Source organism: Phascolarctos cinereus, unplaced genomic scaffold (genome assembly GCF_003287225.1).
Source record: "Phascolarctos cinereus isolate Bilbo 61053 unplaced genomic scaffold, phaCin_HiC Scaffold_5;HRSCAF=322, whole genome shotgun sequence".
Classification (NCBI taxonomy): Eukaryota; Metazoa; Chordata; class Mammalia; order Diprotodontia; family Phascolarctidae; genus Phascolarctos; species Phascolarctos cinereus.
In genome coordinates this window covers 236,946,225-236,972,944 of record NW_027555958.1, presented here as the reverse complement: position 1 = coordinate 236,972,944, position 26,720 = coordinate 236,946,225, and the positions used below count along the sequence as shown (strand labels likewise).

Sequence of the window (26,720 nt, the reverse complement as noted above, 5' to 3'; positions counted from 1 at the left end):
AGAGTCAGAAGAAACCTGTTATAATATTGCCTCTAAGAGGAAGATTGGCTGTGTCACCAGGAGTCAGTCACTTGTCCTCATGAGAATTAAATGAAATATGCACAGAATGTGCTTTGAAAAATCTGAAAGTACTCCATTCAGTCATGGTTACTATTATTACAGTTAGCTATGATATTATTTATTTCAGAGGCAGCTAGATGCAATAGGTGGAGAGCTGCGCCTAGAATCAGGAAGAGCTAGTTCAAATCTGACTTCAGACACTTAGTAGTTGTGTGATGCTGAGCAAGTCTAAGCTCTGTCTGCCTCAGTTTCCTCATCTGTAAAATGGGGATAATAATAACCCCTGCCTTTCAGGGTTGCTGTGGAGCTCAAATGAGATAATATTTGTAAAAAGTGCCTAGCACAGTGTTTGGCCCATAGTAAGTACTGTGTAAATGTTAATTTTATTTAGCAAAATTGATGGAACTCACTATATTGGATTTCAGATAATCATGAGAGTGAAGCTTGCAAGCTGTGGGTTTCTTGAAAATGTCATCTTAGCTCAGAAATTCTATGTTCTTTACAAGCTTTGTGAGGAGCAGCTTACAAAACAGGTAATTTTGTGAACATATTTCTCCAAGCACTTGAAGGTGGTTTTAATTTACCCTTTTTCTTTGTTGACTGACTGCTTGCCTAGTGGTTTTCTCTACTCAAAAGTATTTGTAATTTAATTTTTAAAGGTATTTAAAATGATTCTCTAAACTTACCATTTGTCCCTAGTATTAATACTTGCCCTGATATCTTTTATGACAGATTTCAAATGTGGTTAAGTAGGTGGATATGGAATTGCAGAATTTTTCAGAGGTCTCAAATTTCCCTTTTCTATCTCCTTTTCTTCCAGGCAGAGAGAAGCCTTTTGGTCCAAGGGAAAGAAAAAATAAGTTTGTGCTAAATTGTGTACTGTGGCTTAGTGACTCCAGAACCACTAACTCCATAAAGTTAAGGAACTTGGATTTATGGAATTGCAGTTAGGTAATTTTTTTTTCTGCCTTTTTCCTTTTAGGTTCACTATGACTTTGGTCTAAGAAATATCTTGTCAGTGTTGAGGACTCTTGGGTCTCAGAAAAGAGCCAGACCAGAAGACAGTGAGCCAAGCACTGTTATGAGAGGCCTAAGAGATATGAACCTCTCTAAGTTGGTAAGCATCTTTCTTCTTTGACTTCTTTTCTGTTTTCAAGATAGTGTTCAGATTGAAACTTTGCAGTGAAATGGGATGTTAGTATAACAGGGAATGAGCAGCAACAGTCACAAAGTGAGAGAGGCAGATCGGTCCTTGATCAATTTGAGAGCACATTGCTTCATCTATGTTATGGAAATGCTATGCCCATGGAAGATCCTCTAGAGAAGCCAGCTGTTGAAGGAAGGTGGGAAGGAAGGAAGGAAGGAAGGAAATGAGGAAAGAATGGAATGAGAGAAGGAGGAAAGAAAAGAAGGAAGAAAGGAAACATGCATTTATTGATCACCTACTGTGTACCACTGGACTAAACACTTTACAAATATTATTTCATTTTACAGATAAGGAAACTGAGGCAGGCAGAGGTTAAGTGTCCAAAGTCACATGGTTCGTGTATGAGGCTGAATTTGAACTCAGGTCTTCCTGACTTCAGTCCCAGCACTCTATCTGCTGCTCCACCTAGCTGCTTCCTGAAAGGGAAATTGTTACAGTTATCCCTTCCACATCACGAGGGTTAGGGGCATGGTGCCATTGCAATCTGGAAAATTCGTGTAAAATTTTTTGGCACTCCATACCAGAGAAAAAGTGTTAAATCATTATGGTATTAAAAGATAAAATATGTTGATATTATACAATACTATACATACATTTTATGCATTTCTGAGTTCCTAAACTTTTCTGTATCATTTGGTGGCTTTGCATGTATCTGTAGCTTCTACAACACTCTCCAAAAATTCCCATTCAATTTCTTATGCTGACTGCAATATATAGAAACTGAGATGGGGAAAGTCATAATGTGAAAGGATAACTGTAATATCAACGGATGGCTCCATTCTGCCCCTTTCCCAGGCAAAGGGGGTGGATCCTCAGGTCAAGTAGCCTTAAAAATATTCAGTAGGGTTGTTTGCTTTACTGTGGCAAAGGTGACATCATTATTCTCTTAATTGAGGTTAGAGTTTATGTACTGTCTTCCAAATAGGGCTTATGTGAGGGAGTCCTTGGTTCCATCATAGCAGTAGTCGCCTTGCTTCACAAAAAGCTTAAAGAGATGACCAATGAAATACAGAGACCCAAGACAGATCCTATGTATTACTTGATTTAAGTCAATAACTAGAAAGAGTTTTTAAGCTTAATTGTTAGCTTGGGAATCAGAGGTCAAACAAGATTCAAATAGTGATCAGAATAGCCACTTAGCTACTTCCTGCTACTGGAGAAGAGAAACTAGAAGAGAAATCTGAAGGTGGAAGAAGAGCTGGCGTCCAGTAGAAGACAAATATAGTATAATGGTGATGTTAAGTCATTTCAGTTGCGTCTGACTTTTTGTGACCCCATTTGAGTTTTTCTCCATTGTGGAAAAAAAAAAGATTGTTCAATAATGAAATTGGCGAAAGCTCTGAATTACATAGGAGATGAGGCATGAAAATAGCTAACTTTGGCCCATTCTACCTAATTGGGAAAGACAAGTGTGGATCAAGGCTTGAGTTACTTTTGAAATTTTGTAATAATTTTGATTTAAATGCCTAATTTGATTTTATTATAGAGATGATGAGAGCAGAGAGAGGATAGCCACACGCTGATATAATTAGATGGATTTAGGGGAATTAAAGATACATAGGTTGCCTCTGGAAGAATAGTCCTTACAGGGCCCTATGTTTAGCACAGTAGGGAGGTGTGCTCAACATACTAAAAGTAGGGGCAGAAATAAATGAATGCTTCCACTTTAAACCCTGTTGTCATCAGTTTACCTATTTAAGATACATTTAACATTGCTAGCATTTTCCAAAATCATGAAACTAGTATGTTATTCTGCTGCTGCAGATATCTTTTTTTTGTTACTGTATATGTACATATACATATATATGTACATATATACACATACATATGCATATATACACATATATATACATACATATATGTGTGTGTATATGTGTGTGTGTGTATATATGTATGTGTTTTGGGACACCCTGTATACATGGAGATCTTTTAGGAAAATAGTTGCTCAGAAGGGAGGTGATAATATGCTCTTATTAGTTGCTCAATAAGTACTTGTTTAATGAATTGATTTTAATTCATGGTTTTTCAGGTTGATGAAGATGAGCCCCTTTTCCTCAGTTTAATCAATGACCTATTTCCAGGATTGCAACTAGATAGCAGTACCTATGTAGAACTGCAACATGCAGTAAGTAATCAGGTTGAAGAAGAAGGGTTAATTAACCACCCACCATGGAATCTTAAACTTGTACAGGTAAGGAATTTTGAATCTATTGTGGGTATAGAAATTTGGGTTTATGCCTAAACATGTGAAGATTCACCTGAAATTCATGTTGCTTATTTGATAAATCCCAGTTCTCAGTTTAGAAATACTGATATATCTTAACAGTTATCAGTAAGTTGAGAGTCAGATAGTACATTCTGAACTGAATGTAGACTAGTTCTCAATTGCCGTGTCTACTTTCCATTAAAGGGGAACCCCCCCCCCAAAATGATCTACATATGATTTTAAAAATTCATTCTGCATTTTATTGGTTTCATTGCCTTAAAGCAAAGGAGGTGGCCTACCAAAAGGCTATAGAACCATGCCTAGTCTTTGACCTAGCAGTGTCATTCCTAGGTCTGTATCCAAAAAGAGATTAAAAAAAAAGAAAGGGGGAAAGAACCTGTATGTATGGAAATATTTATAGCTACTCTTTTCTGGTGGCTGGGAGTTAGAAGTTGGGGGGGATACCCATCAGTTGGTGAATGGCTAAACAAATTTTGCAAATGATTGTGATGGAATACTCTTGTGCTATAAGAAATGTTGTCTGCTCTCAGAAAAACCTAGAAAGACTTACATGAGCTGATGCAAAGTGAAATGTATTATGTACAAAGTAACAGCAATATTGTAAGATAATCAGCTGTGAATGACTTAGCTATTCCCAGCAATACCAGTGATCCAAGACAGCTGGGAAGGACTTATGTGAAAAATGCTATCCATCCCCAGACAAAGAACTGATGATATCTAAATACAGATTGAAGCATCCTTTTTTTTTAACTTTCTTTATTTTTCTTGAGGGTTTTTTTTGGTCTATGTTTTCTTTCACAACATGACTAATATGGAAATATGTTTTACATGACCACACATGTATAACCTGTATCGAATTGCTTGTCTTCTCACTGAGGGGGTTGGGTGGGATGAAGGGAGAGAATTTGGAATTCAAAGCTTTAAAAACATATGTTAAAATTGTTTATACTTGTAATTGGGGAAAAATAAAATACCAAGAAAATTTTTAAAAAAAGGAGGTGACCTGGTAGAATGCTCCATGTACAGACCATGGATCTATATACAGTCTTTTGGCTCTGAAATTCAATATGTCAGTGATCCTGGGCAAGTCATTCTGACCTCACTTTCTTTGTCTATAAAACAAAGATAATAAGATATGCATTACTTACTTAGCAGAGTTAATGTAAAGTCAAAAAACTCTACAGAAATGTGAGTTGTCATCATTAAAATTTAAGTAGTAGAACTCCTGAAATGATGACCCCAATTTAAAAATTAAACATGGCCCAATAACTCTACTGACCATTTTTACCTGAGTTTATGAACAACCCTATATTTGGTGACAAATGACTAATAAGATTTTTTTCTCTTCAATTTATTGTTCAATCTGATAGTTATATGAGACATCTCTGGTACGTCATGGATTGATGACCCTTGGACCCAGTGGTTCTGGAAAAACAACTGTTATAACAATTCTGATGAAGGCAATGACAGAATGTGGACGTCCTCACAGAGAGATGCGTATGAATCCAAAAGCTATTACAGCTCCTCAAATGTTTGGCAGACTGGACACAGCAACTAATGATTGGACAGATGGAATTTTTTCTACCTTATGGAGAAAAACCTTAAAAGCTAAAAAGGGTATACTAGCCTTGTTGTTGTTTTGTTCATTTGTTCAGCCATGTGTGACTCTACATGTCCATGGGGTTTTCTTGGCAAAGGTCCCCATTTTATAGTTGAGGAACTGAGGCAAATAAGAGTTAAGTGATTTGCCCATGGTCAGACAGCTAATAAATGTCTGAGGCTGGATTTGAACTCAGATCTTTCTGGCTCTAAATGGCTCTATCTACTGCACCACCTCGCTGGCCCATACTAGCCTTAGCATTATGATTATGTTTTATGTTCATTTTTCTACCAGCTCATTAATAGCACAAGGCAAGTATCCAATGAATACTTCAATGAAGTATTATAAAAACAATATTTTTCTACTTTATTTACAGGAGAAAATATCTTCCTGGTTTTAGATGGGCCTGTTGATGCCATTTGGATTGAGAACTTAAATTCTGTGTTGGATGACAATAAAACTCTCACATTAGCCAATGGGGATCGAATTCCCATGGCTCCCAGCTGTAAACTGTTATTCGAAGTACACAACATCGAGAATGCCTCTCCTGCCACTGTTTCTAGGATGGGTATGGTCTACATCAGTAGTTCTGCTCTTTCTTGGAGGGCAATATTACAGGTGTGGATGACAGATATATAAATATGTTCTTGGGGTTTGGGGAGGGGAGAGATGGCTTTCTCATTAAGGAGATCTTCAATTTCTCTGTTACAGGCATGGCTTAAAAAGCGTAGTCCACAGGAATCTACTATATTACTTGAGATGTATGACAAAGTGTTTGAAGATGCATATACATATATGATCCTAAATCTTAATCCAAAAATGCAGCTCTTAGAGTGTAACTATATTACACAGGTAGGACGTTTGTGGATACTTGGATTATTTAGATTGCAAGATCATTTTTTGTAACCTATTACAATTTTCAGCAAATTAAACATTATTTCAGCCTATGAGGTTAGCTGAGGGTAGAAACATTTTAATATGATTTTGTCAAATCATATGCTAGAAGGACAAAAGACGGGATTGTCAGAGACTCCATACTGTCATTGTCACCAACAGCAACCTGATATAGTGAAGAAAATATGCACTATAATAGAAAGTTTAATGGATTTGAAGTCGGAGGAACTGAGTTCACATCCCAGCTGTTATTTGCTATCTGTGTTGTGAGTTTGAGGGAGACATTCCCCCTTCCAGGGCTTCAGTTTTCTCATTTATAAAATAAGAACCTTGGTAGATGATCTTTAAGGTTCCTTATAACTCTAAATCTTGTAGTCATTTTATCTCTATTTGCTATTATCTGTTTTCAGCTCCCATGAAATGGAAACCCATTGATCAACATTTATTTGTTGATTGTCTGTTATGTTCCAGGAACTGGGCTAGGTGCTGGGAATATAAATTCAAAGAAAGAAAACAATCTCTCTTTTCAAGAAACAATTCTAAGGGAAAGATAAGTCACATAAATAAAAATATAAAGAATAAATACAAAGAGAATAAATAAAAAGTAAAGGAAATTTGAGGTATACTCTCCCCCGAGTCAAACTTAGTTATTTGAAAAGGGATCTGACATTAGAATTAAAAACCAACATTTTATAAAATAGTAGCAAAAAGTAGTGTATAGCGGTTGAGAATTCAATGTCAAGGAAAACTTGGATGGCAGAATTGGTGTTTGCTTATCCAGTGTATACAAAAGCAAAAGGTAACTCTAAATCACTATCAGGAACTTAATGACATGATTGTGATATAGTCAACTTCTTCTAGTTGTTTTTAGTCATGGTACAGAGAGAAGAATACTGGCTCTCGAGTTAGAGGACCCATGTTCAAGACTCCTCTCCTGTGTTTACCACCTGTGCAGCTTTGGGCAGGTCCCATCATCTCCCATAGATATATATATGTATTTCTTTTTCCCTTTAGAGATATCACCATATCCCATGGATCACTTATCTTCTCTACAATGATAACTTCCACATCTATATATATGGTCCTTATTTCTTCCCTTAACTTCAGTTGCATGTTATTAGTTGCTACTGGACAACTCTACCCAAATGTCCCCCTGGCACGTGAAACTCAACATGTCTAAAACAGAACTTATCATCCTTCTCCCTAAACCTAGCCTTCTTCCAAACTTCTTAATTTCTGTTGAGGACACTATCATTCTTCCAGTTATCCAGGCTTGTGACTTGGGAGTCATCCTTGATTTCTTCCTCTCTCTCTCCCTATATCCAGTTAAATGGCAAGTCCTCTTGTTCAACCTCCATGATATCTCTTGCATTAGGAAAATTAATCTGACTTGGAGAGCTGAAGACACTGTATGCTTAGATATCTATTCCAAGACAACCTAGAAGAGAGGTAATGAGATCTTGAATGAGGATGGTAGCAGTGGTAAGGAGAGGGATTGTCAATGTTATCTTAACTTCATGATACAGTGGAAAGATCTTTCTACTTGACAGCACAGGACATAGGTTTGAATGCTGGCTTTGAAAGAGGACCTGCCTTCATATCATATTATTTCAACTACAATAATAGACTCTTAATTGGGCTTCCTACATCCTGTTTCTTCCATTTCTAATGCATCCTCTACATAGTTGCCAAAAATAATTTTTCTAAGGCACAGGTCTTACCATGCCACTTAAAAATCTTTCAGCAGCTTCTTATTCTTAGAGAGTAAAATGTAAACTCCTTAGCCTGGAATTTAATGTACTCAAGAATCTAGCCCCAACCAGTATCATTTTAGAGACTGCTCTTTTTTATGCAATTTAACTTTTACATGAAGTTGGCATCTCCTCTTCCACCTCCATTTTTTGCTCAAGCACTCCACACTTGGAATGAAAGCCATCCTCGTGTCCCTCTGTCAGAATCTTTCATTGCCTTCAAGGCTAACCTTAGGTGCTACCTGATCCAGTGAAAGCATCCTTGATCCACCCAGTTGCTGGTGATCTCTCCTTCCTCAAATTATCTTGAATCATATTCATCTGAGTACATATATTCTTCCACTAGAGTATAAGCTCCTTGAAGGTAGGGAATGTTTCATTTTTGTCTTTGTATCCATAATGCCTAGCCTTGAACATGGTAGAACTAGGTTAAAGATATGAGAAAGAAGAAAATGATATATAGTAAGATTAAAATTGAATTTAGATTGGAGTTTAGCACTGACTTGGAAAGTACACAGCTGTTAACTTACATCTTAGCATATAAAGAGATGATTTTCAGGTATTTTTGTTTAAAAAGCTCAGGATTGATGAATTTATATTATCATAGTATAAAAATCCATCCCGTATCATATATCCGATAATATAAAATATCGAAAATAAATAAAATATATGATTTAAGGAACTTTAAATTTTTTCCTAATTTGCTTTTCCTTTATATAAAGAAAAAATGAAAATAAAACCAAAGACGGCAGAAGTTCAGACAAACATGAAAAGGAACATAAAACAGAATCATTTCTTGTATGTTTGTTAAAATTTCATTTCTCTTAATTAGATGCTATGGATTTTACATAAGATTTTACTCCTAGTTTTGTATGTTTGTTTGTTTTAGATAATAGTTATTAAGCTTATAATTTTGATTTTCTTAAATTATGCCCCCCTTCAGATTCTGCTGCTCAAGTAATACCTAGGATAAACATACCTAATATCTTCTTTCTTTCTTCTCTTTCATTTCCAGTCCCTCAATCTTCTGGAAGGTTTAATTCCTTCCAAGGAAGAAGGTGGTGTTGCTTCTAATGAACATATCCAGAAATTATTTGTGTTTGGCCTTATGTGGAGTTTAGGAGCCCTTCTGGAGCTGGATAGCAGAGAAAAGCTTGAATATTTTTTGAGAAGTCATCGAAGTAAAATAGATTTGCCAGACATTCCAGAAGAAAGTAATCACACAATGTATGAGTTTTTTGTCACTGATTATGGTAAGTTACCAATAGCAGTCATTTCTTGAGCATTTGAAAACATAAAAGTTCACTGGGAATTTAAAAAATTTACATGCTCTTATTTACATTTGTGATTTTTATTCATAGTGGTGAATATTTCCCATTTTTCAGGCTTCAATGTTAATTAACATTCCCTTCATCTCTGTAGATGTTTATTCTCTTACCTCAGGTTAGGGTTTCATAGGAAGATTTCTTCACAGACTTATTTTTTTAATTATTTAAAAATATTATTAAATAATTCAAGCAGCAAGCATTTACCAAGTACTATTCAGTCAAGCACTTATGTAGTGTCTACTGTGTATGAAGTTCTATTTTAGATGCTGGATGAGATACACATGATTAAGACATGGCTTTTGTTTTAAGAGAGTTTATAATTTATTAGGAACAATGTGATTAGGTGATAGATTTGATTTTTCTTATAGTTATACATATTTGGACAAGTGTTTTTAATGTTATGTTTTCATTCTAATTAACCTGCTATAGGTATGGTTTTACAGCCAAAATTATCTACATTTTTATAGGTGACTGGGAACATTGGAACAAAAAGGTTGAACCATATGTTTATCCAACTGACAGTATTCCAGAATATTCATCAATTTTGGTTCCAAATGTTGATAATGTTAGAAGCAATTTTTTGATAGATACAATAGCAAAACAATACAAAGTAAGTCTATATGTGTTTTCTTAGTTAATTGCAAGCTACATAGGTACTTGTGCCTTCTAAAGAGCAGAGAAAACTCAGGTATGAACCTATGCACAGTTGCAAACATAGACAGTCACACAAAACATCAACCTACATAAATGAGTTCATACAAACAAATGGATTGATCCCCCACATTTACAGCCACATGTATGTATACATAGATACATGTTTACTATGTTAATCAATCAATCATTTGTTAAGGGTTTACTGTGTTCCAGGTTGATATGAAATGCTGGGGTTACAAGTAGAGAGAATGAAACAATCCATCTTAAGAAGTTGATCAGTTAAGAGGATTTATTAAGCACTTACTATATGCTAGGAACTGTGCACATTACAAGGAGCTGACTTCTAATGGAAGAGACAAAGACATCAATACACAGATGCAGCATAAATAAAAAATGAATAAATACATATATGTACTATGGTTAATTAAATAAAAGCTCATTTAGGGGGGAAGGCACTATCATTTAGGCCTTATCAACAAAGACAGTGCAGAAGAGAATTCCTGAGCTGCTGCTTAAAGGAAGAGAGGTTCCTTATCAGGTGAAAGGAACACAGCAATGAGTCTAGGAGTGTATCTCACCAATGAGTGCAGAGATACAGAGGAAAGAGATGTGTGCAAAGAACAGAGAGAAGAGTTTTGGTTTGCAGAGCACTTTCCAGTGAAGCTGGAAAGATAGTTTGGGGCAAGTAGTGTAAGGCTTTAAAAACTAAACAGAAGAGTTTCTATTTTATCCTAAAGTTAATAAATAAATAAATAGGTAAACACCTGGAGTTGATTGTGTAGAGCAGCCAATGGTCAGATCTGTGTTTAAGGATAATTACTTGGGTGTCAGTGAGTAGGATGGACTGGAGTGGGGAGAGACAAGCGGGAAGCTGTTGCAGTAAGCTAGCTGCTCAGTCATTCAGTAAGCATTAAGTGCTCACCATGTACCAGGCACTGTGCTAAGTTCTAGAGATGCACAGAAAGGCACAAATGTTCCCTCAGGAAGCTCCCATTCCAATGGAGGAGACAACTTGTAAATAATTAGGTATGTAGAAGATATCTAGGTGGATGACAATCTGAGAGGGAAAGGAATTGTTAGTAGTGTGAGTCAGAGCCTGGGAGCTGTTGGAGAACCATCAGCCACATTGGAGGCCCTACTTTTTGCCTGGTGAGAAATAAGAAAGTATGACATGGCTACCCTTTAGCCAATTTGTATCAATTGGCACAGCTCCCTTATATTGTATGCCAAGATGTTAGCCTTAGACTCATTGGCACCTAATCATCATCTACATAGAAATCTTTGTGGTGGTAGGTAGACAAGGGGCATGTTACATGGGCCATGGGTTGTGAAAATAGAGAGGAAAATAAGGGTCTGCAGAGGCCAAGTAAAAGATGTTGGGAGTGGAAGGTGTTTGAAAAGGGTATAATATGTTGGCAAGGAGAGAGGTTAGTGAAGCCACCAAAGAATTCCAGTAAATGCAAAATTTTTAAAGGCTCTTCATCTCTCACTCTGTCATTACAGGCAGTTTTACTTATAGGAGAACAGGGAACAGCAAAAACTGTTATGATTAAAGCCTATATGAAAAAGTATGACCCTGAAGTACATTTATCTAAATGTCTAAACTTTTCATCTGCCACAGAACCAATGATGTTTCAGGTAAAGCCCAAATTGTATAGGTTCTTCATAGGTGTGTATGGTTATAAATATTTTAAATGTTTTAACATTAGAGTAGATAAGAGGCTTTATATCTATTTCCATTTTATCTCTAGTAGGTATACTTCTTGATTCCCCAAAATAATAAACATATTTTTAAGTCCTGAGGTATAGGGAAACTCTTTCTAGTTTAACTCCAGTCAGTGGTTAATATTCTAATAGTTAATGCATTTTTCTTGGAATTGCTTTATATATGTATGTATTCTACATATACTAATTTCAATAAGCTGAAGTAATATATGAACAATGATACTAATCCTTTTTAAATAAATCAATTAAAAAACCCTGAAACAAACCATTTACTTTTCTCTAGAGAACAATTGAAAGTTATGTGGATAAGCGAATGGGAAGCACATATGGACCACCAGGAGGAAGAAAAATGACTGTATTTATTGATGATATTAATATGCCAGTAATTAATGAATGGGGAGACCAGGTATAACTGAAATATTATACATGTACACACAATCCAATCATGGGTTTTTGTGGGTTTTTTAATTCTGTACCAAAATAACCCACAATTTAAAAATACTCAAACGATGACAACACCTTACCCTGCAGTAACCTGTTTCCAGTCATTGTCTTCCTAGAGCTCTGCCCTTCGTTCCAGTCCTGAACACTGCTTATACATTCTTTCTATCTAGTATCTTTCTATCTCAGAAGTCCCAAGCTATAAAGGTCAATCTGAGCCAAGATATACCCATTGAATGTTTTTTTTCCTCTTGGGTGTGAACTCTTTGTTGAATGTGTGCTTTTCTGTGCCAATTCTATAAACTTTAGAATTAATCTAGGCCTCTGTCACCTTTCACTAGAACTATTGTAATAGCCTCCTAATTGGTCTCCCTGTTTCTTCCTCCATACAACTGGCAAAATAATCCTCCTAACAGTCTGATCACTTTTTAGCCTGGCATTTAAGTCCTGTTGAATCTGACTCCTACTTATTTTTCCATTCTTATTCCATGTTATTCTCCTGTAGAAGTATATTTCAACCAAAATGGCCAAATTTGGCCCTCCACCTACCAATTTTACACATCCCCACAAGCTGTTCCTCATGACTGAAATGTATTCTTTCCTCCTCTACCTCCCAGCATGCTTGTTTTCATCTGAGATTCAGGGGCTACCTTATCTGTTGTTACACCTTCCCAAATCTTCTTTATTAAGTGCTCTCTTCCTCCTCAATTTTCCCGGCATTATACTTGTGTCCTATATGTCCCTCTGGTAGATTTGTCAATTCCTTGAAGGCAAGTTTTGTTTCTCTTTCACTTTTGAATCCTTAGTGTTTAGAATGGTGCCTTTTGGGTAGCAGGCACTTAATTAATGCTTGTGGAATTAAATTGAATATCATCCTGAGGTGATATGAAAAATTTGTTTTTACAAATTTTCAGATAACTAATGAAATTGTAAGACAGATGATGGAAATGAAAGGAATGTATAGCTTGGATAAACCTGGAGACTTCACTACAATTGTTGATGTGCAGATAATAGCAGCAATGATACATCCAGGAGGGGGTCGAAATGATATTCCACAACGTTTGAAAAGACAGTTTACTGTGTTTAATTGCACATTGCCATCAAATGCATCAATAGACAAAATATTTGGTATATTCTCTTTCTCTTTCATATTGTTTATGTAACATATGATCCCTAACTCCATTTCTACTAGCAAGCAAAAAGCAGCTGCTACCTCTCCTGTTGGAGTTTGGAAAGTTTTGGGGATATGTTTCTAGTGCTCTAGCTCATGAGACCTCAGTAATTTCTATCTTCATTGATTATCAGTGATATCAATTAGTTAGCCAACAAATAAATTGGAATCACTATTTAGTTAATTAGTTTTTAGAGAGTATTATTTACTATGCTCTTATAGTTGGTACTAGGGCAGGTAGGTAGCATGGTGCGTAGAGTGCTGGGCCTGAAGTGAGGAAGACTCATCAAAAAACTATGATGATTTTAAATGAAGGGCACACTAACAGGGGATTAAAAAACCTTCAGACTGGATTTACCCTTCAACTTCTGCTTTCCTTGCTCATAGCTACCATGTTATTTGAGTGTTATTTGGTTCCTGAGATTAATTACCATAGTTATTGCTAGAATAGATAGGTAAATATGTGCAGTGATTTATTTTTTATGATAAAGATATGCCGTGTAACGTTATTAAAGTTTGTGTCCTTAATTTCTTCTATTTTCAGGAGTAATTGGATGTGGCTACTTTGATGCTTGTAGACATTTCAAGCCTGAAATATGTGAAATGATCATGAGATTAGTTTCAGCTAGTAGAATACTATGGCAATGGACTAAGGTACGAAAGAGTATGATAGATCAAAATATGTCACCTATATCAATCAGCTTAATTTTCCTCTTATAGGGAGATATAAATTCCATAGGTGTATAACTTGACTTCAAATCCAGGGATCAGATATTAGGGCTGAATGATTCTTTCAGTATCTCTAGGCGAAATTCCTTTACTATGAATGATATAGCATAAAATACTGTATGATAGAGTAGACAAACAGGATCTCTATGCTGTTAAAGAATTACAGATACTGGGGCAGCTAGGTGACACAGTGGATAAAGCACCAACCCTGGAGTCAGGAGAACCTGAGTTCAAATCCAGCCTCAGACACACATAAAACTTACCAGCTGTGTGACTGTGGGCAAGTCATTTAACCTCAATTGCCTCATCAAAAAAAAAATGACAAATATTGTCTGTCTTTTCTAAAATTAGGTGCATTGGACAAAGCCCCAGTTACCTAACCCTTCTTACAACACCGCCCAAACACCATTAAAAGGGCTAAGTAATACATACCCAAGGGAGCTTTTACTGGATGATTTAGGGAAACATTTCATGAAAAGGCAAACAAGTATAGATTGTGTTAAAATTATGCAAAGGCAACTGGCTTTATGATGCCTAAATTTGTATACCTCTCAGCATTGTTGAAAATTTATTTCCAGCTTTCAATGGCATAAATCTAACAGCTTTTTCAAATCTAAACATAATAGCAAGAACTTATAAATTATCCATCCTTAAACATTCCTGATAAACCCTTTAATACTCTAGATAAAAGCATAATAGTTATTTCATGGTTTAAATACTTTATGCTACAACTCTATATTCCATGCTGACTGTGTCCCCAAACCATCATAGAGTATGAAAATCTACCACTTTTTGCAAAGGTGTGGCCCTGCTTTCTATCAAAAGGAATTTCATATTCACAAATCAACATGTCATTGATCACTTAGTTTATTCCCAAATAATTTTGCCAAAGATGTTTTCCTAAATAAAATAATATTTCGAATCAATATTACGTAAAACCCATTTTTCAACCAATAATATTTTAATTCGATTGAGTCTCTCCTTAATGAAATTGTACCTATAAAGACTTAAAATTGATGGGACTTAAAATGCAGCCTGTGATCAAGTAAAATAAAATTGATAACACAGCCAAGCCATCTCTCATTCAGAAGATATTTAAGATAATATGTATTCGTAGCTTTATTTCCCCTGCAGAAAACAAAACAAACCTTCTGCCAACAATTTATAATATTTTTTTTATGGCCAGTTGGGGTTAAGTTACTTGCTCAGGGTCACACAGCTAGTAAGTGTCAAGTGTTTGGTCTGAGGCCGGGTTTGAATTCAGGTCCTCCTGACGCCAGGGCTGGTGCTCTATCTACTGCGCCACCTAGCTGCCCCAATAGTTTGTAATATTAAAACCTAAATTTAATAACACTTATGTTAGCTGATTTTAACAAACAGAATTAGATATTATCTCATATATTCTTCCCAGAAGTAAAGGTGACATGCCACTTCTTCAGCTCTTGTGAACTCCAATTCAAACATTAAACTCATATGTCAGTCCAAATACTTGTGTTTTCTAATAAAGGTGCAGTTAGCATGGATTAATGTGGTTTGTTGCCATTGTAGTCATATGTCTTAATCTACATATCACATGTCTGGATACAGTGCATATGTTGCAAGCATTTTCAGGATCCTTATTAGCCACTGCACCAATAAGCCAGCTTACAGACAGACAGATATACTGCAATTTCTTTATCTACTTAAGAGTGTAACACACCCTATTTGTAGGTGATCCTTACGTATGTGACACAGTTCTACAGATGACATATTTCTAGCCTCTCCTTGTGAGCCAAGGGATTCAGAGAGATTAGGTAAGAATAGGGAGGGTGAGAAAAGGCAAGGTTTTTAGGAAAAGAGAAAGGATGCTTAAACCATTGCAAAGGCCTGCATAGCTTTTCACACCAGACCAGAGAAAACAGTTTCTTAAAACTTCATCAGCAGTTAGTTAATTCAAATTTGTTAAACTCCTTCTACTTCCTATTTTAGTAGATAGAATAAAGAAAAGGGAGTGCATTCCTTAAATTGCTCAAATTCTATGAGTTTTCCAAAAAGTAAGAGAAGTACTGAAGGAAACATTCAGTACATTCAGTGTAACACAGAAAAAGAAAGAAATATAGTAATAGCAAAGATAGCAAAAATGGAGTCAGTTATACTCTCCTAAAAATCCACTTTCAACACATAGGATAAGACCCTATGCCTCTGAAATTGTCTTACTAGGGAACAAGAATTGGTATAGATAGAACTATACATGTATAGCTATGTGTCTATAAGATATTTTGTAGTCTTAATATTACATTAGTCTACTTTGGGGTATATTTTAGAAGTTTTAGATTGGAATACTTTTGTCAGTTTTTAAAAAAGCTTTATAAAGCTAAAACTGTTCTGAACATATTACCCAAGTATGACTATTTTAACAACAATAATAATACTAGATAGCATTTATATAGCACTTCAAAGTTTGAAGTGCTTTATAAATGTCTCATTTTATCTTCACAGTAATCCTGAGAGGTAAATGCTATTATTATCTCCATTTACAGATGAGGAAACTTAAGGCAGATGGAAGTTAAGTGACTTGGCCAGGGTCATACCTCTAGAATAGTATAAGAGAGGATCATTCTTTCCTAGAAGTTTGCATCCTTGTTTTTTACCATATAAATGTTATTTTTGAACACTGGGTATATTTTTGCTTTAGGTAAAAATGCTGCCAACTCCATCAAAATTTCACTACATCTTCAATCTTCGAGATCTCTCCAGAATTTGGCAAGGAATGTTAACTATAAAAGCAGAAGAGTGTGACTCACTTACTGTTCTCCTGTCACTTTTCAGACATGAGTGCAACAGAGTAATTGCAGATAGGTACCTAAATAATTTCTTGTGAAGCATATAGGATATTTTTATACTAATAGAACATTCTTGATGTATCTACTCCAGTTAAAATAAAAAAGTGGTTTTACTTGTAAGTGGTAAGTAATAGCACTGATATAATCTTCCACCTACATTCTATTGGAAAAAAATACTTTGCTAGCTGACTTGGTTTTGTTTTCTTTTATACTTCTTTTTTCTATCTATTCATCATTGGGCAATCCAATACATAGATTACCTCAACAGATCTGATAAACTCTCTCATGTGAAATAGTGGCTTTACTGCAGTGTATGCTGTTTTATCTACATCTAGAATGCTATGACAATTTTTAAGTCCATATAGTTGCTAAAAAAAATTTGAGGACTGTGTAGACCATACAGTCAGTCTTTGGGCTTATCGTCAACCTATAAAACACAATACTTGACTACTCAAGAAGGAATAGTACCCTATGATTTAGCCAACATACTTAGAAGTAGGGCAAATGAAAAGATCAAGATTAATAAGGCAGTATTTTGAAAGGTTAGTTCTCCCCACTTTGAGATGGTTACTAGGTTGATCCTTCAAGGGAATGCCCGAGACCAATACTAATTTAATAAAAATATTCCTTGTGGACAAAATGGCATAATATGTGTTTTACTAAATGCTTACATGAATAAAATAGAGAAGGAATTTAGTAGAGTTTGATTAGTTTATAGCTGCTTGAATGGTCATGCCCAGTTAATGGAACATGTAACTTTGGTCTTCTATTAAAGCCCTTTTCTCATACCTCAGCCATGCCATGGAGCTCACCTGAGGTTCTTAAAGGCTATGCCAATGTAGCATAAGCTCAAGTAGGTCTTATCAAATGGGAAAGACTTGAAGGATGCAACTGATAATGATCTGTAGATCTGTCATCTGTGAACCTCAGTTTGGAGAAGGATGTCATTGGGTTGGCCACAAAGCAGATGAATTTTTCAATCACAACATCTGGCCCTGGAGATTATTTTTTAAGGAGTTCATTGATGGCTTGTTCTATTTCTTTTTCTGAAATGGGGTTATTTAAGTATTTTATTGCCTCTTCTGTTAATCTTGGCAATTAGTATTTTTGTAAATATTCATCCATTTCAGTAAGATTGTCAAATTTATTGTCATACAGTTGGACAAAATAGCTCCTAATTATTGTTTTGATTTCCTCTTCATTGCTGGAGAATTCAACCTTTTCATTTTTGATACTAGTAATTTGGTTTTCTTCTTTCTTTTTTTAAATCAAATCAACCAAAGGTTTGTCTATTTTATTGTTTTTTTCATAAAACTAGCTCTTTGTTTTATTTATTAGTTCAATAGTTTTCTTAATTTCAATTTTATTAATCTCTGTTTTGGTTTTCAGAATGTCTGATTTGGTATTTAGTTGGAGATTTTCAATTTGTTCTTTCTCTAGCTTTTCTACTTGCATGCCCAATTCATTGATCTCTTCCTTCTCTATTTTATTCATGTAAGCATTTAGATAGATATGTAGAATTTCCCCTAAGAACAGCTTTCGCTGCATCCCATAAGTTTTGGTATGTTGTCTCATTATTCATTCTCTTGTGTGAGGCTATTGATTGCTTCTATGATTTGTTGTTTTGACCCATTCGTTCTTTAGGATTAGATTATTTAGTTTCCAGTTAGTTTTTAGTCTGTCTTTTCATGGCCCTTTGTTACATGTAATTTTTATTGCAGCATGATCTGAAAAAGATGCATTTAATATTTCTGCCTTTCTGCATTGGATTGTGAGGTTTTTTAATGCCTTAGCGCATGGTCAGTTTTTATGTAGGTGCCATCTACTGCTGAGAAAAAGATGTATTCCTTTCTGTCCCCATTCAGTGTTCTCCAGAGGTCAACCATATCTAACTTTTCTGAAGTTCTATTCATCTACTTCTTTCTTGTTTATTTTATGGTTAGATTTATCTGGTTCTGAGAGGAGGAGATTGAGGTCCCCCACTAGTATAGTTTTTTTTTAATCTATTTCTTCCTTTAATTCTCTTAACTTCTCCTCTAAGAATTTGAATGCTATACCACTTGTTACATATATATTTAGCAATAATATTACTTCATTGTCTATTTTTAGCAGGTTGTACTTCCCTCCCGTATCTCTTTTCATATCTATCTATCTATCTATCTATCTATCTATCTATCTATATATATATATATATATATATATATATACACACATATATTATATCTATCTATCTATCTATATATATATATATGTATATAGATAGATAGATAGATATATATGGGTGGTTTTTTTAGGCAATTTTGGTTGAATGACTTGCCCGGGGTCACACAGCTAGTAAGTGTCAACTGTTTGGCCTGAGGCCAGATTTGAACTCAGGTCCTCTTGACTTCAGGGCCGGTGCTCTATCCACTTAACCATCTAGCTGCCCCCCCATCTCTTTTAATTAGATCTATTTTTGCTTTTCCTTTGTCTGAAATCAGGATTGCTGCCCCTGCTTTTTTTTTTTTTACTTCAGCTGAAGCATAATATATTCTACTCCAACCTTTTATCTTTATTCTGTGTGTATCCCTCTGCTTCAAATGTGTTTCTTGTAAACAACATATTGTGAGATTATTGTTCTTAATCCACTCTGCTATCCACTTCTGTTTTATGGGAGAGTTCAACCCATTCACATTGACAGTTATGATTACTGTGTCTTTCTCTCTAACCTGTCTTCCCCCGGTTTATGCTTTTCTCTCTATTCTCCTTTTCCCTCCTCACTAGAGTTTTGCTTTGAACCACCACTTCCCTCAGTCTGCCCTCCTTTCTATCATCCTCCTCCCTTTTCTTTCCCCTTTCCCTTCCTACTTACTATGGGTAAGTTAGATTTCTATACCTAACTGATTATGTTATTCCCTTTTTGAGCCAAATCTGATGAGAATAAGGTTCAAACAATGCTCATCTCCCTCCCTCCTTTCGCTCTACTATAATAGGTTTTTGTGCTTTTTCATGTAACGTAATTTATCCCTTGTCTGCCTCCTCCTTTCCTCTTCTCCCAGAACAATCCCTTTACACTACTGAATTGGATTTTTGTCATCACTTCGAAGTGAACTTATACTCATGCCCTCTGTCTATGTATACCTCTTTTAAATGACATAATAATGCTACAGTTCTCAAGAGTTACAAATGTCATCTTCCCATGTAGGGAGGGAAACAGTTTGCTCTTATTAATAACATGTTGTTTTATTTTTCTTTCCTGTTTACCTTTTTATGTCTCTTATGAATCTTATATTTGAAGATCATATTTTCTGTTGGGCTCTGGTCTTTTCATCAGAAAGGTTTGAAAGTCTCCCATTTTGTTGAATGTCCATTTCCTCCTCTGAAAGATTATGCTCAATTTTGCTGGGTAGTTGATCCTTGGTTGTAATCCAAGCCTTTGCCTTATGGAATATCATATTCCATGCCCTCTGATCTTTTAATGTAGAAGCTGCAAGGTCTGTGTAATCCTGACTGTGGTGCCATGATATTTAAATTGTTTCTTTTGGGCTGCTTGCAGCACTTTCTTTTTGACCTGGTAATTTTGGAATTTGGCTACAATATTCCTTGGCATTTTCAATTTAGGATCTCTTTTAGGTGATTGGTGGATTCTTTCAATAACTATTTTACCTTCTGGTTCTAAGACCTCAGGGCACTTTTTGTTTTTGTGTTTTGTTTTTGCTAGGCAATGGGGTTAAGTGACTTGCCCATGGTCACACAGCTAGGAAGTGTTATGTGTCTGAGGCCGGATTTGAACTCAGGTCCCCCTGAATGCAGGGCTGGTGCTCTATCCACTGCACCACCTAGCTGCCCCAGGGCATTTTTTTCTTGATGATTTCCTAAAAGATGCTGTGCAGGGTCTTTTTTCCATCATGATTTTCAGGTAGACCAATAATTTTTAAATTGTCTCTCCTGGATCTATTTTTCAGGTCAGTTGTTTTTCCAATGAGGTATTTTGCATTTTCTTCTGTTTTTTCATTCTTTTGTTTCTGTTTGACTGAACCTTTTTTTTTTTTTTGGTGGGTGAGGCAGTTGGGATTAAGTGACTTGCCCATAGTCGCACAGCTGGTGAGTGTTATGTGTCTGAGGCCAGATTTGAACTCAGGTCCTCCTGACTCCAGGGCCAGTGTTCTATCTACTGTGTTACCTACTTGCTCCTGTTTGACTGATTCTTGATATCTCATAGAATCTTTAGCTTCCAGTTACCCAATTCTAATTTTTAATGAATTGTTTTCTTCGATTAGATTTTATATCTCCTTTTCCATTTGCCCCATTTTACTTTTTAAAGAGTTCTCCTCTTCAATGAGTTTTTGTGCCTCCTTTTCCATTTGGCCAATTCTACTTTTATGGACTTGTTTTTTACAGTTGATTTTTGTCCTTTTTCCCAGCTATTGACTCTCTCTTGCATACTTCTCATTTCTTTTCCCAATTTTTCTTTTACTTCTCTTATTTTACTTTTAAAATCCTTCTTGAGCTCTTCCAAGAAGGTTTTTTGGGCTTGAGACCAGTTCATGGAACTCTTTGAAATTTTGGTTGTGGGTATGTTGGCAATGTTGTCCTTTTCTGAATTTGTGCCTTGATCTTCCCTGTCCCCATAATAAGAATCTGTGTTCTTTGTCTGTTTCTGCTTTTTGTTCATGATGTTTGCCTATTTCTTGACTTTTAAAATTGAGCTCTCCTGATGGAGCACAGGGGGCACTGACCCAAGCTTCTTTTGTGGTGAGCCTGGGACCTGATCACTGGCTTTGTGTGCTGGAGCCTCAGATGCTGGTAGCTGGAGCCTGTAAGCATCTGGCAGATTACCTGGTGCTGAGCTGAGGTCAGGGACACTGAAGCTGTCAGTGTGGGGATGGGGAGTCTGACCTCTTGAGGACACATGCTCACCTGGGCTTCTTTAAAGCACTTGAATGTTTGGTTGCTGGAGGATGTCTGCTAACGTGGAGCTTTGCCTTCTGGAGTTGTGCTGAAACACTGGGAGATTTGGCTGCTGGAGAATACCAGCACCAGTGGTGGTTTTCTGAGCTGGTGTCTACCTGTTTCTCTCCCTGTGCTGAGGCCTTAGGGAGGTACGGTTCCTGGTGTTGACACTTGTCTGCTCCACCACCCTGGGGCTCATGATTTTTTCCCAGTATTCTAGGGCTTGCTGCTGGCTTGCTGAGACACCTCCCATTCTGTACTGTTCCCTCTCCCCCAGAGCAAGAGGGGCCTTTCCCATTAATTCCCTGAGCTTTTGGGGCTGCAATACTGCTGCACCCCATCTTTCTGCTGGCTCAGTTATTCCAGGTTTTTGCTGGGGCAATATTTTCTGGCCTTTCAGAGATCATTAAGGGAGGGTGAGAGCAACTTACTTCTTACTCCACCATCTTGGCTCCTGGACGTCCCCAGGGACACTGATTTTTAGATGGCTTTAAGGAGGTCATCCACAAAAGGGAAGAGAAATGCAAGATTATAGCTAGCAGAGATGGAAGAATAAAGTAAGGTTTCTTTGAGGATAGGGGAAGACATGGGAATGTTTCTGTAGGCAATAGGGAAGCAACCAGTAGATGGAGAGATGGCATGTCTCTGTTTCAGGTATGTCTTTTGTACACAATATAGTGTTGGATTCTGGTTTCTAATCCATTCTATTATCTACTTCTGTTTTATGGGTAAGCTCAACTCATTCACATTCACAGTTATGATTACTGCCTATTTCCTTTGATCCTATTTTCTTCTGTTTATCCTTCTCTCTTTTTATTCTGTCCCTTCTCAAAAGTCTATTTTGCTTCTAACAAGTGCCTCCCTTTATCTGCCCTCTCTTTTATCATTCACCCTTATAACTTGTCCCATTCCCCTCCTTTTTACCTATTAGATAAGTTACATTTCTGTACACAACTCAGTGTATGTGTGTGTATACACACACACACACACACACACACACACACACACATGTATGTGTGTGTATGTGTGTGTATCCTTCCCTCTTTGAGCCAATTCCAGTGAGAGTAAGGTTCGAGCATTGCTCATCCAACCTCATTCTCCATCCACTGAATAAACTCTTCCTTGCATGCCTCTCTTATTGGAGATAATCTTCCCTCTCTACCTCTGCCTTCCCCTTCTCCCAATGTACCCCTTTTTCTCACCTCTTCATTTGTTTCTGGAGATCATTCCAATATAATGATTCTCATGCCCTCTGTCTAGGTAGATTCCTTCTAACTAATGATAATTCTTAGGAGTTACAGGTATCATTTTCCCATATAGGAATGCAAAATTTTAATTTTATTGGGTCTTTTATAATTACTCTTTCATGTTTACCATTTTGTTCTTCTCTTGAGTCTTGTGTTTCAATGTCAGATTCTCTATTCAGCTCTGGTCTTTTCATAAGGAATGTTTGAAAGTCATCTCATTAAATATCCATCTTTTCCCCTGAAGAATTATACCCAGTTTTGCTGGATAAGTGACTCTTCATTGTAATTCTGGCTCCTTTGCCTTCTGGAATATCATATTCCAAATCCTCAACTCCTTTAATATGGAAGCTGCTAAATCTTGTATGATCATGACTGTGGCTCCATGGTATTTGAATTATTTCTTTCTGGCTAGTTGCAGTATTTTCTCCTTGACCTGGGAGCTTTGAAATTTGGCTATAGCATTCCTGGTAGTTTTCATTTTGTGATCTCTTAATTCATGTGATCAATGGGTCTTTTCCATTTCTGTTGGGGCAGTTTTCCTTTGTAATTTCTTGAAATTTGTTGTCTAGGCTCTTTTTTTATCATGGCTTTCAAACAGTCATCAATGGTTCTTAAATTATCTCTCCTTGATCTATTTTCCAGATCTGTTGTTTTGTTGGGTTTTTTTTGATGATGTATTTCATGTTTTCTTTTTTTTATTATTATTTTGTTGTGTTATTTCTTGAAGTTTCATGGAATCATTAAGCTTCTACTTGCCCAATTCTAATTTTTAAGGAACTGTTTTTCTTCAGTGGGCTTTTGGACCTCTTTTTCCACTTGGCCAGTTCTGTTTTTTAAGGTGTGGTTTTCTTTAGAATTTTTTGTGCCAAGCCGTTAGTTCTCTTTTTATAATTTTTTGCATTACTCTCATTGTTTTTCCCAATTTTTCTTCTGCCACTCTTATCTCTCTTTTTTAAAAAATTCTTCCAGGAATTCGTCTTGGTCTTAGATCCAATTAGCATTTTTCTTTGAGGCTTTGGTTATAGCTGTTTTTACATTGTTATGTTCTACTGAGTTTTTGTCTTGGTCTTTTTTTACCATCATAGTAGCTTTTTATAGTCAAATTCCATTGTTTGCTCTTTTTCCAGCCTATTTCTGGACTTTTAACTCAATGTTAAAGTTGAGCTGTGCTCACCTAGGAGTGGGGAGACACTGTCCCAAACTTTAGCCTTTTTCATGCTGCTGTTTTCAGAGCTACGTGGGTGGGGGGAAGGGGTTCTTCAAGTTTTGGATGCTTCAAAAGTGGTGTTATCCTAGAAGATATATAGTTACTGCTCTCCTTGTCTCTGCTCTGGTCTTTACCCAGGAAAGGCCCCTGCTCTCCTGCAGCCTTAAATGCTAGTGTTCCTCTTGGCCCTTGAACTGTGATCAGGATGCTTCTTCCCTTGTGAGCAACACAAGTGATCCTCTCTACCCTGGAACTGCAACCCAGAATTGTTTATGGGCAGTAGAGCTTCCAATCAGTACCAGCTGCACTCAGCGCTAGCAAAGGGTCCCCTGTAATTTTTTTTTCTGACCAGTTGTCCAACCTCCTTATCATCTCTGGGCCAAGAGTTCCCAAAGCTGCTGCTTGCCACTGTCATAGCCACTTCCAAAGCCATTGGTGCTCCTGCCATGCTGTGAGCCAGCTCCAACTGAGGTACCTCAGACCTCTCCTAAGCTGTCTTAGTCTGGAAAAATGTCATACTGAACTTTTATTGACTTTGCCACTCCAAAATCTGATTTGAGGCATTATTTTAAATTTTTTTTTGGAAAGGAATATTGGGACAGTTCAGGTGGGCCTGTACTTCACCATCTTGGATCTGCCTCTTCCCACCTGAGCATTTTTACTGGTTGTTCTGCATGCCTATCATGTTCTCCTTACTCATCTCCACCTCCTGGCTTCCTTGACTTGTTTCCGTGTCCCACCTAAAATCCTGCCTTCCATAGGAAGGCTTCCCTCTATTGATTATCTCTAATTTGTCCTGCATATAGGGTTCGTTTGTATGTAATTATTTGCATATTGTCTCCCTCATTAGATTTTGAGCTCCTTGAGAGCAGGAACTGTCTTTTGCCTGGAACTTGACACTGTACCTGATAGCTAATAGGCACTTATTTATTTATTGACTTACTGCCAAATTTGTCAATTGTTGAACCTTTGGCAGAGGGAAAAAAAACCCTAAGAAGCAGATATGCAGATAGTTGAAATCCCCCATCATTACTATGTCATGCTTTTATGCTAGATTTGTGATCTGTTTCCAAAACTCCTTACTTAATTCCCACCTCACACCTGCCTCAACCCAAGTGGTCAGTAGTGTACTCTCACATCATGCTCTGTTTCTGTACCCAAATGTTCTCAATCATGCATTCTCCTTTGAGATTCTAGGATTTTCTCACATTAGTACATCTTCTTACTACATAATTCTTTGTTATTCCCCCTTTTTACTTATTCCATTCTTTTCTGTATAAGGTCTGTCCTTCTAGAGCCATACTGTAGTCCTGAATCCCATCCCATTAAGTCTGAGCAATGCTTTTATTACCTATACTTAGTGCATTTGTTTTGGGGGTTTTTTGCAAGTGAATTGTATTTATTTGTTTATTTATTTTTACTTTTCAACATTCATTTCCACAAGATTTTGAGTTCCAGATTTTCTCCCATCCCTGTCCCCCACCCCAAGACAGCATGCATTTTGAATACCCCTTCCCCTAATATGTCCTCCTTTCTATATCCCCCTCCCCCATCTCCTCCCCCTTCTATTTTCCTGTATGGCAGGATGGATTTCTATACCCCATTGCCTGTATATCATACTTTCCAGTTGCATGTAAAAACAATTTTTAACATTTGTTTTTAAAGTTTTGGGTTCCAAATTCTCTCCCTCCTTCCCCACCTACCCTCATTGTGATGGCAAGCAACTCGATACAAGTTATACATGTGTAGTCATGCAAAACACTTCCATAGTAGTCATGTTGTGAAAAACTAACTATATTTCTCTTCATCCTACCCCAACCCCCCCTTTATTCTATTCTCTTCTTTGACCCTCTCCCTCCTCAGAAGTGTTTGTTTCTGATTACTCCCTTCCCAAATCTACCCTCCCTTCTATCATCCCCCCCTTCTTATCCCCTTCCCAACTATTTTCCTGTAGAGTAAGATAGATTTCTGCACCCAGTTGAGTGTGTATGTTACTCCGCCCTTAAGCCAAATCTGATGAGAATAAGATTCACTCATTCCCTCTCCCCTTCCCTCACTTCCCCTCCACAGTAAAAGCTTTTTATTGTCTGTTTTATGTGAGGTAATTTACCCCATTCTACCTCTCCCTTTCTCCTTCTCCCAGTATAATCCTCTTTTACTCCTTCATTTTATTTTTTAGATATTACCCCTTCATCTTCAACTCACCCTGTGCTATCTATCCATCCATCCATCTATCTATCTATCTATCTATCTATCTATCTATCTATCTAGCTATCTATCTATCTATGTATCCATATATTTTCCCTCCAACTACCCTAATACTGACAAAGGTCTCATGAGTTACAAATATCTTCTTTCCGTACAGGAATATAAACAGTTCAGCTTTAATAAGTCCTTAAGATTTGTCTTTCCTATTTACTGTTTCATGCTTCTCTTGAGTCTTGTATTTGAAAGTCAAATTTTATATTCAGCTATGGTCTTTTTATCAAGAATGCTTGAAAGTCCTCTATATTTCACTGAATGTTCATTTTTTCCCCTGAAGGATTATACTCAGTTTTGCTGGGTAGGTGATTCTTGGCTGTAATCTTATCTTCTTTGCCCTCCGGAATATTACATTCCATGCCCTCCGGTCCCTTAATGTAGAAGCTGTTAAATCTTGTGTTATCCTGATTGTGTTTCCACAATACTTGAATTGTTTATTTCTGGCTGCTTGCAATATTTTCTC

General features: G+C 36.6%; 1 protein-coding gene across 1 annotated transcript in view; it reads left to right on the top strand.

Moving 5' to 3' along the window:
* Positions 1-26,720, top strand: part of DNAH8 (dynein axonemal heavy chain 8) — a 419,266-nt gene that overhangs the window by 214,454 nt on the left and 178,092 nt on the right. Inside the window, 13 exon segments of the mRNA XM_078155390.1 lie at positions 486-593; positions 1,043-1,177; positions 3,297-3,458; positions 4,865-5,111; positions 5,471-5,712; positions 5,806-5,946; positions 8,755-8,992; positions 9,535-9,677; positions 11,225-11,359; positions 11,730-11,852; positions 12,802-13,015; positions 13,603-13,712; positions 16,462-16,625. Of these exon segments, the coding sequence (XP_078011516.1) occupies positions 486-593; positions 1,043-1,177; positions 3,297-3,458; positions 4,865-5,111; positions 5,471-5,712; positions 5,806-5,946; positions 8,755-8,992; positions 9,535-9,677; positions 11,225-11,359; positions 11,730-11,852; positions 12,802-13,015; positions 13,603-13,712; positions 16,462-16,625 (2,162 nt within the window).